The 23,022-nt window shown below is 41.5% G+C and overlaps 1 protein-coding gene across 1 annotated transcript; it reads right to left on the minus strand.

The window, feature by feature from the left end:
* Positions 1–21,258: 21,258 nt before the first annotated feature.
* LOC112270692 lies at positions 21,259–22,878 on the minus strand. The gene has a single exon (XM_024458722.1). It carries the CDS (start codon positions 22,876–22,878, stop codon positions 21,259–21,261), a length of 1,620 nt encoding a protein of 539 aa, XP_024314490.1.
* Positions 22,879–23,022: the final 144 nt, after the last annotated feature.

Consider the following 23,022-nt stretch of genomic DNA (forward strand, 5'->3'; position numbering starts at 1 on the left):
TATGAACCAAATATCTAAAGATTCTTTTGACCGCCACTAAGTGGCTTTCTTTTGGTGCGGATTGATATCTTGCACAAATACCCACACTTAACATAATATCCGGTCTAGATGCACAAAGGTAAAGCAAGGAACCAATCATAGAACGATATACCTTTTGATCCACATCTTTACCATTGGGATGTAGATCAAGAGAGCTTGATGTAGGCATTGGGGTCTTGGCACTCTTGGCATCATGCATCTTGAATCTTTTTAGCATGTCTTGGGTGTATTTGGCTTGATTAATAAAGATTCCTCCTCTTAATTGCTTGATTTCAAAACCAAGGAAGAACTCCAATTTACCCATCATAGACATCTCAAACTTTTCGGTCATTAGCTTAGCAAATTGATCATTGAACACACCATTAGTAGAACCAAATATGATGTCATCAACATATAGTTGGCATATAAACAAATCACCACCAACCATCTTAGTAAAAAGAGTGGGGTCAATAACCCCAATTTCAAAGCCACGATCCACAAGTAGCTCCTTTAGGTGCTCATACCAAGCTCGAGGTGCTTGTTTGAGGCCATAAAGGGCTTTATCAAGTTTGTACACGTGCTTAGGAAATTGAGGGTCCTCAAACCCCGGTGGTTGTTTGACATATACCAACTCATTTAGTGGACCATTTAGGAATGCACTTTTCACATCCATTTGTTGCAAAGTAATGTTATGATGCGATGCATATGCAAGCAAGATACGAATAGATTAAAGGCGAGCAACGGGAGCGAAAGTTTCACCGTAGTCAATACCCTCGACTTGGGAGAAACCTTGAGCCACCAATCTTGCCTTGTTCCTTATCACTTGTCCAAGTGCATCTTGCTTGTTCTTGAATATCCATTTAGTGCCAATGACATTCTTGCAATCTTTTGGTCTTTCCACCAATGACCAAACTCTATTGCGCTCGAAGTTATTCAACTCTTCATGCATGGCATTAATCCAATCCGGATCCTCAAGTGCTTCATGTACCTTTTGGGGCTTGAAGCGACCGCCCCCGTACAGGGTTCGATCTCTGTGCTTAATGTGCTAGTCCCTGGATCGACTCACTACCACACACAGTTCCAAGATGTAATATTAAGATACAAAGGTCAAAGTACTTTATAACATCGCATCATCCAGAATATAATTGTACTTACAAAACTCGCATGACCCCTCGGGTCAGCATAACAAAATACTGTTTCAAAAACTTGCAACGGAAAGGTAGAGCAAATGGGCCACAACTACTCCCAAAGGAGAGAGCATGTTGAAATGTAAGCACATGACCCAAAGAACATCGACGAACATCACTCTTCGTCGGATTCACCTGCATTATTAAATGCAGCCACTACGTGGTCAATACATTGAATGTATTGGCAAGTTCACCTGGAAGATTATAACAAACCTAACAATGTACATGCATTTTATGGCAAGCTGGGCTTCAGGCTTTTTGGCGTGGTAGCAAAACATAATTTATCCTACTACAATTGAATGTTACAATATTGATAACTAATGGACACCGGGTAGAAACACCGATGCTCCTATTAATCTAAGGACATCGAGTAGATACATCAATGCTCCTAACCCAAGTTCAAACCATTCATTTTATTCAAAAATTGGAACGAGTGAGACCTTCCTTACAGCCGCAAATCTAGTTGCTCATAATTGTCCGTAACCGGGGACACGGCTAAGTACTTAGTTTGACACTCTCGAGAGGTGGTACACTTTACCCACAAGAAACCGACGGGTTAATCCCTTGCTGTCCTCAGGATAGAGTAGCAACGGCGTCGATTACAAGAATTTTCAGACCATAGTCACCCAGACCACCTGAGGGACCTATGTTCCCACCTACACGGCTACATCTGCACAATCCCTCGGATCCAGGATCATATGTCTTACTCCATCAAGCCAAAGCCCATATTAGCATGTGGTTGTACTGGAAGCTACTAAACAGGAAACTAGTCCAGTCTCTGGTTACCCCGGGTGGCATTTCACATTTGCGACGCAAGCGCTCCCCGAATCCACGGGGAGACGTCCATGGACGATCCATCTCCGAATCCACGGAGACTCGACTCAGAGGGACCCATAGAAATGGACTTGACGTCGCATAACATCTCAAAATCTCAAAGCAATCCATGCAGGATGGTTCATTAGGGTTGTTTTGCCAAGTTTCCAAAATTACTCCACATTATCAGTTTACAGTGATTGAGATTCCCTCCCACGTATACTAACATAGCATGGCTAAGTAGCACTAATCACAGTGGCTATTGGTGGAGGATTCATGACAAAGGTAATCCTATCACTAGTAGGTCAAAACATAGCTAGCATAAGTACGAGTAATAACCCTATCAATGCATTCTACAATCAACACTAATACATAAGTATTTTTTAAAACAATAATAATAGGATAATGATCAAAGTGAACTTGCTTTGATAGTAGTTGGTATTCAAACACTCGTCACAATCACAAGGTTCGCTCTCCGAGAAAACTATACGAAACAAACAAACATACACATACATAACCACACAATTCACATCACGACTAAATAAGATATGCTATGATGCGATGCAACATGTGACATGAATTGGTTTATTTTATTCGGGTGATCAACTGGTCCTAAGCATTGGAAATTAAAACAAATGCATTAGGGTTTTAAACAAAACGGCAAAAACAATAGATCAAAACCCTAAATTATATTTTCATTGGCATCAGCCAAATAATTTAATTCAAAAATAATATTTCTCTGTCCAAGTGGATAGAGGATAATAAAACCAATTCTTGGGCACTGGTTTCAGTTCAAAATGATTTTTAAATAATTAGTTATGAATTCAATGGCATTAAACCCTATTATGTAAATTGACTGAGGTTAATTTATTCAAATTTAAATTTAAACTATGCCAAAAGATTCTACAGGTCAAGAGCTTTCCAGAAAAGTAAAATTTGTCAATTTTGCCCAAAGGGTTTAAAAGATATGAACGTTTGAAGTTTTGGGAGCTTTTCTACAAAAGTGCCATTTTAATTTAACCGGGATTACATTTTCATTTTTGCTTTTATTAAATAGTGCCACGTGTCACTATCCTATTGGTGCGTACCGGTTCGTTTTAAAGAATTAAAGCCTTCTAATCTGGGCCGTTGATTCTAGATCGGACGGGCGAGGCGGCTAGGGTTTTTACCCGGCGGCGGCGCTCGTCGGAGATGAGGAAGACGGCGGCGTGGCGTTAGGCGGTGGTAGCGCGGGCGTTCCGGTGCATCTTTGGGCGTGCGGAGAGGTGCAGGAGGTGCGGCTCGGCACGGCGGTCATCCCCGTGTACTCGGTCTCCTCTACGGGAGGCGGCGGCGTCATCTAGCTCCTTGGGAGTCCTCGTCGGCAGCGAAGCTCCTCGGGTCTCTGGTGTCCATGGCCTACGGTGCGCCAAACAACAAAAGCTCCACGTCAAAACGCGCGCAAGGACGGGAAAGAGAGAAAGGGGCAAGCGGGAGTGGCCCTAACCTTACGGTTGGCCGGCGGTGAGCGGACGAAGGCGGCGGCGGCGAGCTTCCTTTGGCGAAGAATTTCGGCAGCCTGGGGGTGAAATCGAGGGGGAGGGCAGAGGGGAAAGAAGGAGGAGGTCGCGGGCTTTAAAAAGACACGCTCGGGCTGCGGTTTAGCGGACGGAGCGAGGAGATCCCGATGGGGATGGCGTGGGTGGCGCGTATGCAAGGCGCGGGCGTCGCGGCGGCGTCTCGGCGGAGACGAAGCTGGCAGGTGGGGCCCACCTGTCAGTGGCTGCGGTCGGGCGGGCGGCTCGGCCGGTCGGGCTAAGCGGGCCAGCCTAGTGGGTCGGTCCGTTTCCTTTTTTTTCTTTTTCTTTTTCCTTTTTGTTTTTCTGTTTTTCCTTTGTATCTTTTAATTTTGTAAAATCATGTTTTATCATAATTCAACTTTTGGGACTATTTTCCCTTCCAAATAAAATATATAAAAATAGATTTGCCCCATAAATGCTTTTAGGGCTATATAACTATTTAAATAAAATAGTTTTTCAACTCCAATAAATACTAAAAAATTATGGGGTAGCTTATTTATGCAATAAACCCCTTTTATAGTCAAACCCTAATGGTTTAAAGATCTAAAGTCCAAATGGGTGAAATCCTAGGATTTAAAATGAAATAAAACCTTTTTGGAATTCAAATTTGATTCAAATATGCAATTGTGACATGATGCTCATGAATGCAATGCATATGAAAAAGGTTTGAAAATTTGGGATGTTACAGGGCTCAACAAAAGAGACAAAAGCATGATGTTCACAAAAGTTAGCTAATTGTCTACGAGTAGTTACCCCTTTCCTCACACTACCTAGGACATTGTCCAAGGTATGTTCTTGACGTTGAAGTCTTGAGGCAATCTTCATGGCCCGACGTTCCATAGCTTCTTGAGATTGATCTTAAGGCTCAATGGAAGCTTGAACATCTTGAAGATCTTGATTTTGAACATCATTTGGTGAAGAATCACCAACATCCACATTAGCTTGATTTTGTCCTTGATCAACTTGTTCATCAACATGAAGGACTTGTTCTTGTTCTTGGTTAGCTTGTGGATCTTGTGGAGATGAGGGCTCCACTTGAGTAGAGCATTGTCCTTCTCCTTCTTTCATACGGGAATCCTCAACGAGCATAATTTGACCTATGCCCATTCTTCGTATGGCTTGGTGAGCAATTTCATCATCTACATCCACAACATCAACTTGCCTCACATGGGAGCCATTATTCTCATCAAACTCCACATTACAAGATTTTTCAACACATCCGGTGGATTTGTTGTAGACTCTATAAGTGTGGGAGTTTGATGCATAGCCAACAAATATGTCCTCATAAGTTTTAGGCTCAAATTTAGATAAACGAACACCCTTCTTAAGCACGAAACACTTACAACCGAATACCCGAAAGTACTTGAGGTTGGGCTTGCGTCCTGTGAGAATTTCATAAGGTGTCTTGTTCAATATCTTGCGGAGATAGAGGCGATTAGTAGCATGGCATGCGGTGTTGATTGTTTCGGCCCAAAAGTTGTATGGAGACTTGAACTCCGCCAACATTGTCTTTGCCGCATCCATGAGAGTTCTATTCTTCCTCTCCGCTACACCATTTTGTTGAGGGGTATACGCACCGGAATATTGTCTTTTGATACCCTCATTACTTAAAAACTCAATCAAGGTGTAATTCTTGAACTCGGAGCCATTATCACTCCTAATAGCCGTAATCTTTGCATTGTATTGGCGTTGGACTTCATTTGCAAAGTCGATGACGGTTTGTTGGGTCTCACTCTTGTGCTTGAAGAAATATACCAAAGTGTACCTAGAATAGTCATCAACAATAACCAAACAATATTTATTACCACCAAGACTATCATATGTGGGAGGACCGAAGAGATCCATATGAAGGAGTTCCAAGGGCCTCGTTGAAGTTATAATTGTCTTGTGGTGATGTGCCTTCTCATGTAACTTCCCTTCAATACAAGCACTACACACACGTTCTTTATTAAATGAAACATTGGTTAGTCTTAGCACATGCTCACATTTGAGGAGGCTTTGCAAATATCTCATATTGACATGGGCTAGATGGCGATGCCATAACCAACCCACATCAACTTTAGCCATTAGACATGTTTCTTCTCTAGTGGGTTTCTTACCGACATCTACCACATAGAGACCATTTTTCACATATCCAACAAAGGCTACTTTAAGAGTCTTGCTCCACAAAAGGGTCACACTAGTTGTGCCAAAAAAGGAATAAAAACCCATATGTGCAAGTTGAAGTACCAAAAGTAAATTGTATGAAAGGGACTCAACAAGCATGACATTCTCAATTGATGTATCCGGAGAGATGACAACCTTGCCTAGTCCCAACACCGTTGATTGTGAAGAATCTCCAAATGTAACTTGCTTGGACCTTGATGTACTCATTTTGGCGTCCACAAGCAATTCTTTGCTCCCGGTCATATGATTAGTGCATCCACTATCCATGAAGATCCACCAGAAGCAACCTCCTACAAGTTTAAGCTTTGGTTTTAGGTACCCATCTTTGAATGGGTCCTTTAGCGTTAGCAACAAGGGTCTTAGGAACCCAAATAGACCAATGAACATATTCATAAGAAGAACCAACAAATTTGGCATAAACATGCCCATCATTAGTACGACGAAGAACATATGAGGGATTGAAATCCCCGGCACTATTATCATAGGTGGCCTTGCCACCCTTCTTGTTCTTTGGCTTCTCCTTGGCCGCCTCCCCTTCCTTCACAAAATAAGTATTAGTGTGGGGAGGTGCCTCGGCCTTCTTCTTGTTGTTGCTCTTCTCATTGGGGTTGTACCAAATTCCCTCCAATCCAAAAGCTTTTCTATGATCATTCAAAAGATCATGGAGGTTCTTCTTGTCTTGGAAGCAAGTGGCTAGGCCCTTTTCAAGTTGGGCCTTCAACCTAGCATTCTCCTCAATCATAAATGTATGCTTACAACAAGGGTTAGTTGAAGCATCTTTATCATTAGATATTAGTTCCTTCACAAGAGAATATAGAAGATGATCACAAGACTCTTTGAGAGACTTGTACTCACTTGTCAAGGACTTGCGATCCTTTCCAAGTTTGGCAAAATCCTCAAGGAGGTTCCTATGACCATCCTCTACCTCACATATCTTACCCAAGTACTCATGAGCAAGGAAAATAGCATTATCATAGGAATTTTTAACTTTAGCAAGTTCCTTAGAAAGTAACTCCTCAATTGCTTTCCTATTTGCTTGTTCTTCCTCAAGAGCTTCATTAAGCTCCGCAATCTCATGAGCGGCAACGCACTCAAGTCTCACCTTTTCATCCATGAGCTCATCATGTTCTTCAATAATAGCTTGAGCTTCACCTAGTTTTTCCAAGAGGTCCTCAAACCTCTTTTTGGTCTCACCTTCCAAGCTTGCCATGAAGATCTCGAACTCATTCATGTTATGCTTAACAACACTACTCTCCTTCACACAATCAAATAGATATAAACTCTTAGGAATGACATGTTTGGTGGGAGTACGGATTACCGAAGAGGTCTTGGCCATAAGGCACTTGGGTGAGCGGTTCTTGTTCTCATTGGGGGAGTCAAAGAGAGATGGAAGTGAGGGAGCAATGGCAATGTTCGCCCTCTCCGTGGACTCTTCATCATCATCATCTTCTTCACCTGAAGTATATTCTTCTTGAACAAGAAGCAATCTTGGTTGCCTCTTCTTCATTGGCTTCTTGTGGAAGGAGGGCTTGGTCTTCCCCTTAAGTATAAGGCGTCCACCATTCTCCTCCCTCTTCTCATAAATACACTCTGCAACGAAATGATCATTGTTACCACAATTATAACATTTACGAGATCTTTGACCTTTGGGCTTGGAGCTTGAAGGTCCCTTGTTGTTGTAGAAGTTGTTGGGGTTGAAGGTGTTGGTCTTGACAAACTTCTTGTTCTTCCAAAAAGCTTGAGCCGCAAGAGCCATGTGATCACTAAACTCATAGTGACAATTTTCTTCCGTGATCTCAACCTCTTCTTGTTGGGGTGCTTCACATGGAGTTGAGGTGGGAGTCACGTTGGCCTTCAATGGAAGGATTGAGCTTTGTGAGAGAAACTTAGCTCGAATGAGGTTGTCCTCGGAGGTCTTCTTGAAAATATCCATAGCTACAAACTCTCCCATCACTTGACTTGGAGCCAAGCAATAGTAGTCCGTTCTTTGCCTTATCATTGCGGCATGAACCTCTCGGTGTGGGGAGATGGCTTCTATGAATAGACGCTTGAGCCATTCATCATTGATGTCACGACTTCCGTGGTCCTTCATCTTGGCTCCAAGGGTGATGACTCTCCTATAAAACTCATCCAAAACCTCTCCATCCTTCATGAAGAAGTTTTGCACTCGTTGATGACCACTTCAAACTTTGACTTCCTAACACTCTCATTGTTGTCAAAGTGGTCACCAATGAGCTTCTAAGCATCTCTAGCGGAATCAACACCACGGACAAATGTTCTATACTCCAAGGGTAGAGCCTTTAGGAGTATTCTAATGTCATGCTCATTGAGTTGATTGTCCACATACTCTCTTGGTGACAAGTTATTTGGATCGTGAACAAAGTAACATTCTTCAACAATTCTCCACAACTCCGTTGTTGTGCTCTTGAAGTGAGTCCTCATGGAATGAAACCAATCAACGTAATTAGTAGAGGTTAGCATGGGGGGTTCACCTTGATTATACATAGGTGGCAAATTATGGTGGCGATGATTATATTGAGGTGGAGGTGCCACCTCACTATACAACCCATAGCCACCTTGGGATTTGGAAGCACTCTCTTCGCTAGCCTTAGCCTTGTTACGGGCTTCGGCATCCGAATCTTTCTTACTCAAATCCACCGCACTTGGTGGCTTGACATAGGACGGCTCGGTAGTAGACGAAGTGGCTTTGTTAGGTAGGTGCTCACTAATATTTTTGTCCACACTATCTAGAATAACTTTTTGCATGCTATCCAAAAGAAATTTGATGGATTTAAAAGTTAGTGGAGCATTAAAAGTTAGTGGGGTTTCACGGTGGGTGCCCCATCATCGCCGGCCATACTCTTAAGAGCGGTAAAGCCCTAATTAAGAGACGAGGCTCTGATACCAATCGAAAGATCGGTATGGTCGACTAGAGGGGGGGGTGAATAGGAGACTAACAAATTTTAGCTTTTCTTTTTCTTTTCTTGAAAGATATAAACACTTAATCCTAGGGTTTTCTAAATTCTCTAAAGTGAATGTAACCCTAGAATGTTTTCGACACTTCCTAAAGCATGTTTTCGACAAACACCTTTTTGGGTAGGCTTTTTAGTGGGTGCAATTTAGTGTAGATGTGTACGTGAAATTGATTCACCCGTTACCTTCCCTTGTGGATCCCCTCTTAATAGTACGGATGTCCTACGACTCAAATCAACCGAAAAAGCCGCTAAACACCGCTACGCTTCTTTCCTTTTAGGGGTCCACAACTCATCTTTTGTGTTGAGTTCTTTATAAAGCCTAAAATACTTAGCACAAGATAAGATAACCACACATGTTGTCATCACCACCAAAACTACATAGGAGAGAAATGCCCTTTCAATGTGTGACAAAAGTTGTGACGGCGTCACCCTCCTTTGGGCCCATATGGCAGTTCCGAATGGACCCACCTTACCTACTGACATGTCACTGCATGTGGACCCACATGAAAGTAGCCATGTCACCAAGGTTGGACCCACATGTCAGTTGACACGTCAACATCCTTGGCCCCACATGTAAGATGCCACGTCAGCAACATGGGACCCACTTGTCATGAACCACGTCAGCATCATGGGACCCATTTGTCAATTCACACATCATCATCGTTGGTCCCACATGCCAGCAGCCATGACAGACCTAATACTTGACGGTGACGGCATATGTTGTCATCTAATATGTCAAACATTGACAGATTTTCGTATTTACGATGACAGACACGTCCGTGAAGGATAACCCATCTTAGATGACAAAATATGGACCGTCACCGAAGATAATTTGACAGTGACAAAAAATTGTATTCCGTCACTATGAAAGAATCTATGACGGTGCTTCCATGACGGAGCTCGTGACGGCACATTTTTGTCACCTGAGTGTAATGCGTGACGAATATGGCAATTTAGGTGACAAAAGTGGTCTGCCACTGAATAGGATTTTTCTTATAATGTATGCTTAGTGCGATGTCTCTGCTGCTCGTCAACATGTTGGCTCCAACTCGTGCATGGATCATTTGTTGGAGTTGCTTGTGTCTGCTGCTCATTGCCAATGTTCGAGTCACCATGTTCAGAAGAATATGCATTGAACATGTCTCTGAAAGTCCTCTTCACGTTAGCTAAACATTTGGGTCCTTCCATTTCTAACTCATCCTTCAAGTTGAACTCCAAAACCTATACTTGCACCGAGGATCAAGTATTACTGGGATACAAATTGTCAAGTATGAAAGCCTCCAGTACTTCAGGAATTTTTTCTTCATTGCATTTACCATTGATCTAATGGTAGAGTTAGCATTTGGAGCTTCCTTTCCCAGCATCCATTTAACCTTCCAAATCTCATTGAAATAGGTTTTAATTGTAGGATATAGTGAACCAGAAAGTACCACTATAGCATCACTGAAGATCTCCAACAACTTGCAAATTTCTTCAGCAATTTCCATTGAGCACATGTGGGTGCACACTTGAATTGTGGATCTTGCAGCACCAACTGATCAAATGCTAATATATATTCAATTGCTACACTTGCCATGAAGTGTGTGGAATTCCATCTAGTACTAACATCCAATGGTATCTTCTTCTCACATGTTATCCCAAGCTGTGCCACAATATCATCAAACCTTTGCTTCCGATGAGGCGAGCTCCTCAAGTATCCTAAGCAGTCCCTGATGGCGTCAGTAGCCCCACAACTGATTTTGAAACCTTATTGCACAATCAGATTTAGAACATGTGCTCCACAGCGATGATGCAATAGGTCTCCATTCCCAACCAGCAGTCTCCTCCCAAGCAAATCGTTTACTGATGCATTATCTAATGTTATGGTAAAGACCTTATCTTCTATGACCCAATCCTGAATGGTCTTTAACATAACATTTAGTAGAATGCGTGCATCATGTGGGGTGGCAACGGAAGCAAATTTGATAATCTTCTTTTGCAGTTTCCATGTGTTATCCACAAAATGACAGGTGATACAAATGTAACCCAATTCTTGGTTAGAAGTCCACAGGTCGGCCATTAGAGAAACTCGGAAGGTGAACAATACCTCTAGTAGCTCTAATCCTTGCTTATGAAATTCAGCCATACAATCATTTTTTATTATGGTTCTAGACATGAGCTTGAATGCTGGGTTCAGTCCTGCCAAAAATCGCCTAAAGCCCTGTAACATCCCAAAATTTCAAATTCTTACATTTGCATTGCACTCATGAGCATCATGCCACATTTGCATATTTGAATTCAAATTTGAATCTCAAAAAGTCTTTTAAAAGATTTTATTTCAATTTAAAGCCTAGGGTTTTCACCCATTTGAATTTTGGATCTTCAAACCAATAGGGTTTGTGTATAAAAGGGTTTATTGCATATATGAGCTATCCCATAATTTTAAGGATTTTATTTGGAGTTGAAAACGTATTTTATTTATTATTTAAATAGTTATATAGCCCTAAAGGCATTTCTAGGGCAAATGTATTTTTATGTATTTTATTTTGAGGGAAAATTACTACCAAAAGTTGAATCATGATAAAACATGGTATTACAAATTTTCTAGAATTTATTTGGACCAATTTGGAGTTCCAAATCAAAAGATATCAAAGAAATGAGAAAAGGAGAAAAAGAAAAGGCTAAACGAAAAAAAAAAGGGAGAAAACCGAACCGGCCCGGCCAAATGGGCCGAACCGGACCAGCTTCGCCCGCGCCGAACCGCGCCCGAACAGGCCCCGCGCGCGTCGCCCGCACCGAGCCGCTAACAGGAGGGGCCCGCCTGTCAGGCTTCGTCCCCGAAGGAAGGCACCGGAATCCCCGCGCTGCCTGCCATTTTCGCCGCCGCGCCGTCTCCGCCGTGATCTCCTCATCCTGACATTCCCGAAGCGAGCCGCCCGCGTCCTTTAAAAGCCCGAGCTCCCCTCTCTTCTTCCCCTCTGGTTCCCCTCTCTCTTGCGAACCCTAGCACCGCCGCCGCCGTCTTCGCGTCGCGCCGACCTCGCCGGTGAGCCTCTCCGCCCGCGTCTTCAAATTTCCAGACCGCATCGTCCTCACGCACATTTTGACGCGAGCGGATTTGTCCTTGGTGCCTTGCAGCCGCCGGAGTAGCGCCGCCTGACCTCGCCGGAGCCCGCGTCGCGCCACCGCCGCTCGCCGTCGTCCTAGGCATCGCCCCCGTCCTCGCCTCGTCGAACGGACCGCGTCACCGGACTCGCCGCACCGCGCCGCCTCTCTCCGTCACTTTCCTGAGCTTCGGCGACCACCGGAACACCCCGCCGCCGCCGGACGCCGTTCGCCGGAACCCTAGCCGGCCGGAGGTGAGCCCGAGAGCCCTCGACCGTCCGATCTCATTCGACGGCCGAGATTAGATCGTGTTATTTCTTTTAAATCGAACCGGTACGCACCAATAAGAGTGCGACACGTGGCACTGCTTAAATAAAAATGAGAATAAAATTTTAATCCCCCGGTTTAATTAAATGGCACTTTTGCAGAAAAGCCCCTGTAACTTCAAATGCTCATAACTTTTAAACCATTTGGCCAAATTTGACAAACTTTACCTTTTTGGAAAGCTCTTAATCTGTAGAATCTTTTGGCACGGTTTAAATTTAAATTTGAGTATTTAAATCACAGTCAATTTACAGAATAGGGTTTTAGACCATTTAAGTCATAACTAATTATTTAGAAGTCCTTTTTAATTGAAACCAATGCCCAAAATTTTGTTTTATTATCCTCTGTCCAATGGGACAGAGAAATAAATATTTTGAATTAAATTATTTGGCAGATGCCAATGAAAACTATAATTTAGGGTTTTAATCAATTGTTTTTGCCTTTTGTTTAAAACCCTAATGCATGTGTTTTAATTACTAATGCTTAGTATCAGTTGATCATCCAAAATAAAATAAACCCAATCATGTCACATGCTTGCATCGCATCATAGCATATCTTTTTTTTTGTCGTGATGTGAATTGTGTGTTTATGTGTGTGTATATTGTTTGTTTCGTATAGTTTTCTTGGAGAGCGAACCTTGTGATTGTGACGAGTGTTTGAATACCAACTGCTATCAAGGCAAGTTTCACTTTAATCATAAATTCCCATTACATTCCTTATTTTAGATTCTTATGCACTAGTGTTGTGTAGTTTTGCATTGATAGGGATATTATTCGTATCTATGCTAGCTATGACTTGACCTATTAGTGATAGGATTACCTTTGCCATTACTCTTCCACCAGTTGCCATCGTAAGTACTTGAATGCTATGCTATGTTAGCATACGTGGGAGAGAACCTCAATTACCTTGAAACTGTTATTATAAAGTATTTTGCAATCCTGGCAAAAACAACTTTAATGAACCGTCCTGAGTGGGCTGCTTTGAGAAATTGGAGATGTATGCGACGTCAGGTCCATTTCTATGGGTCCATTTCTATGAGTCGTCTCACCATTTCTATGGGAGCGCCTGCGTTGCAAATGTGGAATGCCACCTAGGATATCAGAGACTGGACTAGTTTCCTGTTTAGTAGCTTCCAGTACAACCACATGGTAATATGGGCTCTGCCAGGATGGATGTAAGACATATGATCCTGGATCCGAGGGATTGTGCAAATGTAGCCGTGTAGGTGGGAACGTAGGTCCCTCAGGTGGTCCGGGTGATTATGGTCTGAAAATTCCTGTAATTAATGCCGTTGCTACTCTACCCTGAGGACAGCAAGGGATTAACACGTCGATTTCTGTGGGGAATGTGTACAACCTCTCGAGAGTGTCAAACTAAGTACTTAGCCGTGTCCCCCGTTACGGACAATTATGAGCAACTAGATATTGGGGTTGTAAGGAAAGTCTCACTCATTCCAATTTCTTAAATAAAATGAATGGTTTGAACAAGGTAGGGGCACTTGATGTATCTACTCAATGTGCTCTAGGTTTATAGGAGCATGGGTGTTTCTACCCCGTGTCCAATAGTTAACAATATTGTAACATTCAATTGTAGTAGGATAAACTATGTTTTGCTACCACGCCATAAAGCCTGAACCCCACTATACCTCAATTGCATATACTTGGTAGGATCTGTTATAACTTCCAGGTGAACTTGCCAATACATTCAATGTATTGACCACGTAGTGGCTGCAATTAATAATGCAGGTGAATTTGACGAAGAGTGAGGTTCGTCAATGTTCTTTGGGTCATGTGCTTACATTCCAACATGCTCTCTCCTCTGAGAGTACATGTGGCCCATTTGCTCCACCTTTTCCGCTGCCGTTTGTGAAACAATATCTTGATATTTTGGAACTCTATTTGTTATGCTGACCCAAGGGGTTATGCAAGATTGTAAGTACAGTTAAGTTCTGGATGATACGATGTAATAAAGTACTTTTGACCTTTGTATCTTGATATTACATCTTGAAACTGTGTGTGCTAGTGAGTCGATCCAGGGACTAGCACAAATAAGCACAGAGATCGAACCCTGTACGGGGGGATCGCTACAAGCCCTCATACTCGACTATGCGAAAAGGAAACTCATGCAAAACAATCATTCTAACCAGTTCTCAGCGTGCTTTTTCTTTGTCATACTTAAACCTTTTTGGAGCTGGTATCGTTGCATCACCAGGTTGCATGTTGCCAATCATCTCATCATACCGAGCTTTCTCCTTGCAAACTAATAAATGCCTACGACATTGACTGGATCCAAACTTTTGTGTAACTGAATAGATAACGTCACAATGGTTACACTCACCTTGCATAAGCTTGCCTTCATCATCATAGATAGGCATGAAATCCTCCTTCCATATATCAGAAGTGAGTTTTCTTTTCTTAGGATTGCTGCCTGAGAGGCCTACATCATGACAAAGGAAGCATATATTATCAGCAAGGTATTAGTACTAAAGTACTAGCCCAATTTATGAATATACATAAAAATCTAAAAAGAAATTACCTTCTGGAGCTTCAACTGAATTTTGTGGACTTGTTGGAGACATCACAGCAGATGGAGACCCCCTTTGCCTTACGAATGGAGACCCCCTTAAACCGCTTTGTCTTGTAGATGGAGACACCCTTTGCCTTATAGATGGAGACCCCCTTTGCCTTGTAGTCATAGATCTTGACAATGATGGTGACAAGTACTTTCTAATCCCCGGAGAGCTAACAATTGGCAGCACCGGCGACTTGAAATGTTAGCGTGTCTGAACATCCGTAGAAACATGTTCCTGAGGGGCTGACATAACTGATCCTGCAAATTAGATACTAGATAAGCAAGGCAGCAATAAGGTGGCAACAACATCTCATGTGCTGATAAGTGCTTGAACAATTTACTAGGAAAAAAGTTGCCCCTATTTTTTCGTTAACTGATATAAAAGATACTACAAACAATCATCAGCATCTGAACTTACTGAAGTAAGTTACACGCATAGCAGGTGCGTGGACGCGTGGTGTGGCCGGCAGCCAGCAAGAGAGACCATGCATGTCCAGCGTTGGCACTGAATGGTGGTCCCTATTGCCAGAACAGTTTGTGCTAGTGAATGAGTAAATGTAAATTCTTCTCAGAACTATTTCCTCTAAACTAAAAAAATTGATTTTTTTGGCTTAGCTTAGTGATCGACACTGGGATTTGCAGTTCAGCTAATCCTGTAGTTTAGCAGTAATTTTAATGAAGTTCTCCACAGGGATTAGATGAGCGACAATATTTTTAACTTAATCTATAGCTAAACAAGCAAATTTGAGTGGCAAACAACTAAACTAAGCAAGTAAAAACAAGCTACAACTATGTTTTTGGGTTTTCTGAAATTACTATCTACTATCTGAAAACAGAACTTGTCAGGAACTGAAAACAGATAGCAGACAGTAAAACTTAACAGCAAAGACAGGGAAAATAAGAAGAATTGGGGAGGAATTAGAGAGTGAAACAACCTGGGATAGGAAGATTAGGACTTGGGGAAGGAGAATTAGCAGGAGTTTAGGATTGGAAAAAGGAAGAGGTGAGGTGTAGGAGCAGGTTTAGGAGGCTACTTGGTGCAGAAACAGAGAGAGGTTCAGAGTTAAGATCAGAGGAGTTTAAGCAGGTTTAAGAGGTTTAGAAGTGATGGACAGCAAGAATAGGATGTAAACAGGGTACAGAAGAAAGATCTAAGGCTGGGGAAAGAAGGAAATTGGGAGAAAGTAGCAGAATTAGGGGAAGAAAGGGGAGAACAATAGGGTTTTCAGAAAAAGTTTCAGAAACTGGACAGGGAGAGAGAGTTGACAGATGATTGAGAGATTGGGGAGAAAAGATCTAGGCTTTAACACTCTAATATATCACAAACATATATAGGAAGGTGACAGAAACATGGATCTAACAAGAAACAACACAGATCGACAGATTAAACACAAGAACTACAAAAGGTGACAAGAACAGTAAAAACAGCAATACATAGACAGCAACAAGCACAAAGATTAAGCTACTAGGACAACAAGGAGAAGATCTAGTACATGGAACACATCACATACATCACGAGGAACAAGTTTAACATGAACATGAACAAGTTTTACACGACAGAATTTCAGATCTGAGGCAAGGAACACAGCTACTCAATACAGAAATAGAGGAGTAAGAAGAGAGGGAGTTAAGTTTGATTACAGTGCTTAGCAGAGGAAGAACATCACAAATAGGAGGTAAGGGAGAGATTTGTGGCTTAGAACTCTAAGAACAAGTGGAGGAGCAGGGGAGGAAGTAGATGGCAGCCATGAAAAGCAAACTAGAAGCTTGGATCTCACCAACCCTTCCTAGGGCTGGTCTGTTCTGAAGTGGAGAGGCAGGGGTGGATGGATTCGAAGGGAGGCTTGGGTTTGCTTTTATATCCTCTCCCTTGGCTGTCATGAGTGCAATGCAAGTGTCTGCATCAACTTTAAGCTTATGCAAACAGCACCCTTGCTTTCTTCCTTAGCTGCAAAGCACATCCCTCCTTTTCTGCATTTTTTTACATATGAGGGCAGCTTCTTGAGTCTTCTTCTCTGCTTTATGGACTGCTGACCAATTCTTCTTCTTCTTCTTCTAATTCTTCTCTTCTAGTCCTTGTTGCTTGCTGATGGATGATTATGTGACAACTTTGCACAAAAGCACAGCCAGCAGGGAGTTTCTTCTTCTCCTATTTTGCTTTATGACTTGGTTTCCTTTTCCTCTACTTTTTGGTTTCTTCTCTTTTCTTCTTGAAACATGCCGATGGAGAGGGAAAAGGTGCCTCTGCACACCAAACCTGCATATGAATGTCACAGTGTTGTAAAATGGCAGATTTGGGCATATTTGGTTCAAATATTCAAATTCAAATTCAAATCTGCCAAAATTCAAACATGATCAGTACTAAATGAGTTTGAAATATATGTAAAGTGAGCACTGATCATACCCCCACACCTGAATTTTTGCTTGTCCTCAAGGAAAATAGGTACCAACAACAACAATTCATAGCTTTGCAAGTTTCAGAAACAAATCAGAGGAGTTACAAGTTCAATTTTCTGACAAAACATCTTTATAAATTTAGTATCAAACTTTTCAATCATTTCTGGGCATCAAGCAATGATCTAGGATGAATCAGTAAAGACTTTGAGTTCTAAAATAGAGTACTTAGCTGAGCTGTGTTACAAAAGTTCAGAAAACAGCAAATGCAAAATGTGGTTGAACCACTTATTCAGGAACTTTGGAAAATTGTGGCACTGCCACTTATTTACAGAAACTGTGACTTGAGTCACTTATTGAAAGCTTAAAACATGTGGCACGGCCACTTATTGAATTTGTAAACTTTTGAGAACTGTGGCAAAGCCACTTATTGCAGAAATGTGACATTTGTCACTTATTTGAGAGAGAATAAACACTTGTGGACCATGCCACTTATTGAAATTCAAAAAGATAGCAACAACTAGAGTAACTAAGCTCATATGACACAGATTTCAAATATCACAATTCCAGGATCATGACATCTACTTAGTGACAATAAGCTTTTAGCTCAGAAAAGTACTAAACAGTGGAATTTAAGTCTTTTTGAACTAAATTGATCAAAGATCAGAACTGATGCACCGGGAATCATTAAAATTTGAGATATTCAGTTTATAAAGTCATTTTGAACAGAAAACTAGCAACTTGCAACTGCAATCAAGTGTTTCTTGACAATACATTACAGTAAACAGTGTTGAGGCCTTTTTTAGTAAAACATTTGATTTGAAGTTTGATTTCTTTCAGGATGGGATGAATCTTAGCAGATGAATCAAATTAAAGCATATAAACACTGAGTAAATTGGAATACAGAAACAGCTCATCAAAGCATCCATCAAGCAACTGCGTCAAGATTTGACAATTGAGTTTCAAAATTGATGTTCTGAAATTTCCACAACTCCATCTCCACAGCTCCTCTACTTCTTCTCTGCAACTGATCACTCCATTGAATCCATTTATTTCCTGCAAACAAAAAGAAAGAAAACAAACATAAAACAAACCTTTTCAACAAGAAAATCACTACAGAAATGAATTTATTTCTAGGCTCCCTCCTAGTAGGGCTTGTTTAATGTCATTAGCTTGACAATGGTGGTAGAACTCAGGTAGCATTAGCAGTGTTGAGGACAGGCTGCCCCAATTCTACTTCATCTTCTTCTTCATCAAGTTCTGGTATAGGATCTCCAGAAAAATAGTGCTTTGCTCTCTGCCCATTGACTGAAAATATCCCTTCTGATGGACTCTGAACTTCCAAAGCACCATTACTCATAACCTTCTTGTCAATGCAAGGTCCAAACCATCTGGACTTGAATTTCCCAGGAAACAGATGAAACCTGGAATCATATATTAACACTAACTGTCCTGGACTGAACTCTTTCCTTAAGATCTGCTTATCATGCCATTTCTTAGTTTTCACCTTGTAAATTCTTGCACTTTCATAAGCATCCATCCTCAGCTCCTCTAGCTCACACAACTGTAGCTTCCTCTTCTCTCCAGCAGCATCAAGATCAAGATTCAACTTCTTAACTGCCCAAAATGCTTTGTGTTCTAGCTCAACAGGGAGGTGGCAAGCTTTTCCATAAACAAGCCTGAATGGAGACATGCCTATTGGTGTTTTGTAAGATGTCCTGTAGGCCCAAAGTGTATCATTTAGCTTCAAAGACCAATCACCTCTGCTTTTTGACACCACTTTGTCCATAATCTGTTTTATTTCCCTGTTGGAAAGCTCAACTTGTCCATTAGCCTGAGGATGATATGGAGTTGTAATTCTGTGGCTATGCACTCCATACTTTGCTAGAAGCTTCTCTAGCTGCTGGTTATTGAAGTGTGTTCCTCCATCACTGATAACAACTCTTGGAACAGCAAATCTTGGAAAGATGACATTCTTGTACAATTTGTAAGCTGAATTGGCATCTGCATGAACTGTGGGTATTGCTTCCACCCATTTAGATACATAATCAACCGCAACAAGAATGTGTTTGAAATTCTGAGAAGGTGGAAGTGGTCCAATGAAATAAATTCCCCAAACATCAAACAACTCCACTTCACGAATTCCCTGTTGTGGCATTTTATTTCTCCTTGACATTTTTCCTGATCTCTGACAAGGATCACAGCTCTGAATATATTTCTGCACATCTCTGAACATTGAGGGCCAAAAGAAACCTGATTGCAAGATTTTTGCACATGTCTTTGAACTGGCTGCATGTCCTCCAGTGGGAGATGAGTGACAATGACATATAACACTCTGAACTTCTTCCTCTGGAATGCATCTTCTGATTATTCCATCTCCACACTGCTTATAGAGGCAAGGATCATCCCAAAAGAATTCTTTCACATCATGCAGAAACCTTTTCTTCTGATGAGAGCTCAAGCTGGCTGGCAGGTATTCACAAACCAAATAATTCACTATATCAGCATACCAAGGACTCTTGAGACTGATTTTCATGAGTTGATCACCAGGCAGGCTGTCATTTATCTCCTTGTGATCTTGATTAATGTGAGAAAGCCTAGAGAGATGGTCTGCAACAAGATCTTTTGTCCCTTTCTTATCCTTGATCTCTATATTGAATTCCTGCAACAAGAGTATCCATCTGATCAGTCTGGGCTTGGCATCCTTCTTATTCAACAAATATTTGATTGCTGCATGATCAGTGTACACAATTGCTTTGGCACCAACAAGATATGGCCTGAATTTATCAAAAGCATACACTACAGCAAGCAATTCTTTCTCAGTGGCTGTGTAGTTGGTCTGTGCTTCATCTAGAGTCTTGCTAGCATAATAGATCACACTGAGCTGCTTCTCCTTCCTCTGTCCAAGCACTGCCCCTACTGCAAAATCACTTGCATCACACATAATTTCAAAGTTTAATTCCCAATTAGGTGGCTGTACTATAGGGGCAGAAATCAGAGCTTCTTTCAACTTCACAAAGGCTTCATTGCACTCAGCATCAAACACAAAGGGTACATCATGATTTAGCAAATGTGTGAGTGTCTTGGAAATTTTGGAGAAGTCTTTGATGAATCTTCTATAGAAACCAGCATGTCCAAGAAAGCTTCTGATCCCTTTGACATTAATAGGAGGTGGCAACTTAGCAATAACTTCAACTTTAGCTCTATCCACTTCTATTCCTCTAGCTGACACAAGATGCCCCAAAACAATTCCTTTTCTGACCAGGAAATGACACTTCTCCCATTTCAAAACAAGATTGTTTTCTGTACACCTCTGCATCACAGTACTTAAGTTCTTCAAGCAATCCTCTAAACTGTCCCCAAAAACAGTGAAGTCATCCATGAACACCTCCATGATCTTCTCCACAAAATCAGAGAAAATTGAGAGCACACATCTCTGAAAGGTACCAGGAGCATTGCATAGCCCAAATGGCAATCTCCTATAGGCAAATGTTCCATAAGGACAAGTAAATGTGGTTTTGTCTTGATCTTCTGGATGGATTGGAATTTGCAAAAATCCAGAATATCCATCCAAATAGCAATAGTATTCTTTCCTGGCCATCCTCTCAAGCATCTGATCAATGAATGGTAAAGGAAAATGATCTTTCCTAGTGGCATCATTGAGTTTTCTGTAATCAGTACACACCCTATATCCTGTGACTGTTCTTGATGGAATGAGTTGTCCTTTGCTGTTCTCAATCACTGTCATGCCACCTTTCTTTGGCACAATATGAATTGGACTGACCCACTCACTGTCAGAAATAGGATATATTATATCTGCTGCCAAAAGCTTACCAACTTCCTTCTTCACCACTTCTTGCAAATGAGGATTCAATCTCCTTTGATGCTCTCTAGTTGACTTCTTTCCTTCTTCAAGAAATATTCTATGCATACACATAGTAGGACTGATTCCCTTCATATCATCAATGGAATAACCAATACAAGCTCTATGCTTTTTCAACACATCAACAAGCATTTTGATCTGATCAAATTTCAGAGCTGAGCTTGTAATTACAGGAAATTGTTCATTTGCAGCAAGGAATTCATATTTGAGATGCTCTGGTAGCTGCTTCATTTCTACTGGAGTGTAGGGCACAAGACTAGCATCAACAGATACAATTCCTTCATTCAAATCATCACTGCAGAAACATATTCTGTTTTTTGAACTTCCTGATTCTTCTTCTGAACTTCCTGAAGTTTCAGCCACTTTTCATCTAGTTTTGCTTCAACTGGTTGATTCAATTCCACCTTATATCCTTCAGCAACACACTCATCTATAATATCAACAGATAAGCACTCCTCAAGACAATGAGGTAAATTAGTTGGATGCTTCATATCAAAGATTAATTCATCTTCACCAAATTTCAGAGTTAACTTCCCTTTCTGCACATCAATTAAAGCTCCAGCAGTAGCGAGGAAAGGTCTCCCAAGGATTACAGCTTCTGTCTTGTCTTCCATCCCAAGCACAATAAAATCCACAGGATAAGCAAATTGATTCACAATAATTGGGACATCCAAAAGAACTCCAGCTGGTTTCCTAAGAGTTCTGTCTGCTAGCTGTAATGTGAGGGGAGTTGACTCTAATTCTCCTAATTTCATACTTTGACAAACTGATAGAGGAACAACACTGACAGAAGATCCCAAATCACACAAGGCACTGAATTTTCTGTTTCCCACAACACAGGGAATTCCAAAACTCCCTGGATCTTCTAGCTTCTGTGGCATTTGGTTTAAAATCATGGCACTGCACTCCTTTGTCAATGTGACAATCCCTGGCTCATCTATGCTTCTCTTCTTAGTCAGTAATTCCTTGAAAAACTTTGCATACATGGGCACATGGAGCACTGCCTCAAGTATAGGAATTGTGATCTGAACCTCTTTCATCATTTCAATGAACTTTGCATAGTGTTTGTCTTCTTTGCTTTTATCATTCTTTTCTGGAAAAGGGAGCTTCTGTTTTGATTTCTGAATTGCTTCATCAATCAAATTCTCACTTGTACTAGCTTGGCTTTTCTTCTGCACAACTTCCTCAGCAGCATTTTTACTATTTTTCTCTGTTCTCAGCTGAGGTGGAACATAGTTTCTAGGAATGCTTGGTGTGGGTAATAAAGGTTCTGTTGTTCTACCAGATCTTGTTGTGATAGCACCACACATGTTCCTTGGGTTGCTCTTAGCTTGAGCAGGCAATCTAGCCTCTGCTATTCCTTTTCCATTGTTCACAAATATGTCCTCCATCTTATTTGCAAGCTTCTGAACTGCATTCAACATTTCCATTTGAGTTTTACTCACATTAGACATCATCTCCATCTGGGTTTTGCTCATATTAGCCATCATCTCCATTTGCTTCTCCATAAGCTTCTCAATTGCTGTTTGAGATTGAGGTTGTTGCTGAGCTGGGTGAGAAACACTTGAGAAAAATGATGATTGGGCTGGCATATTATTCTTGTAAGAGAGATTGGGATGTTGTCTCCACTGAGGATTATAATTATGAGAATATGGACCTTGAGACGGAGCATAATTCACTTCTTGGATTGACTGAGCTGATGATTCTGCAACTGAGATGCCAATACACTCTCCCCCATGACCAGGAACACCACAAATGCTACAAACTGGAGCAGGAGCTGGTTGTGAAACAACTGAGGTAGCAACAGACCCAACTGACTTGATAGAAGATAACATCTGTGACATGATCTTGTTCATAATTTCCATTTGAGCTGCTAGGGCATCAGATGAAGAGATTTGATGCATCCCTGACTTTTGTGGAGCACTTGTCCTCTCACTGGACCACCGAACATCATGACTTGCCATATTTTCAATCAAAGTGAAGGCATCATTCAGGGTTTTGTTCATCGGTGTTTTTGAGAAATCGAGCCAGAGACGAGCATGCATTGG

Source organism: Brachypodium distachyon, chromosome 1, assembly GCF_000005505.3.
Source record: "Brachypodium distachyon strain Bd21 chromosome 1, Brachypodium_distachyon_v3.0, whole genome shotgun sequence".
NCBI classification, from domain to species: Eukaryota; Viridiplantae; Streptophyta; class Magnoliopsida; order Poales; family Poaceae; genus Brachypodium; species Brachypodium distachyon.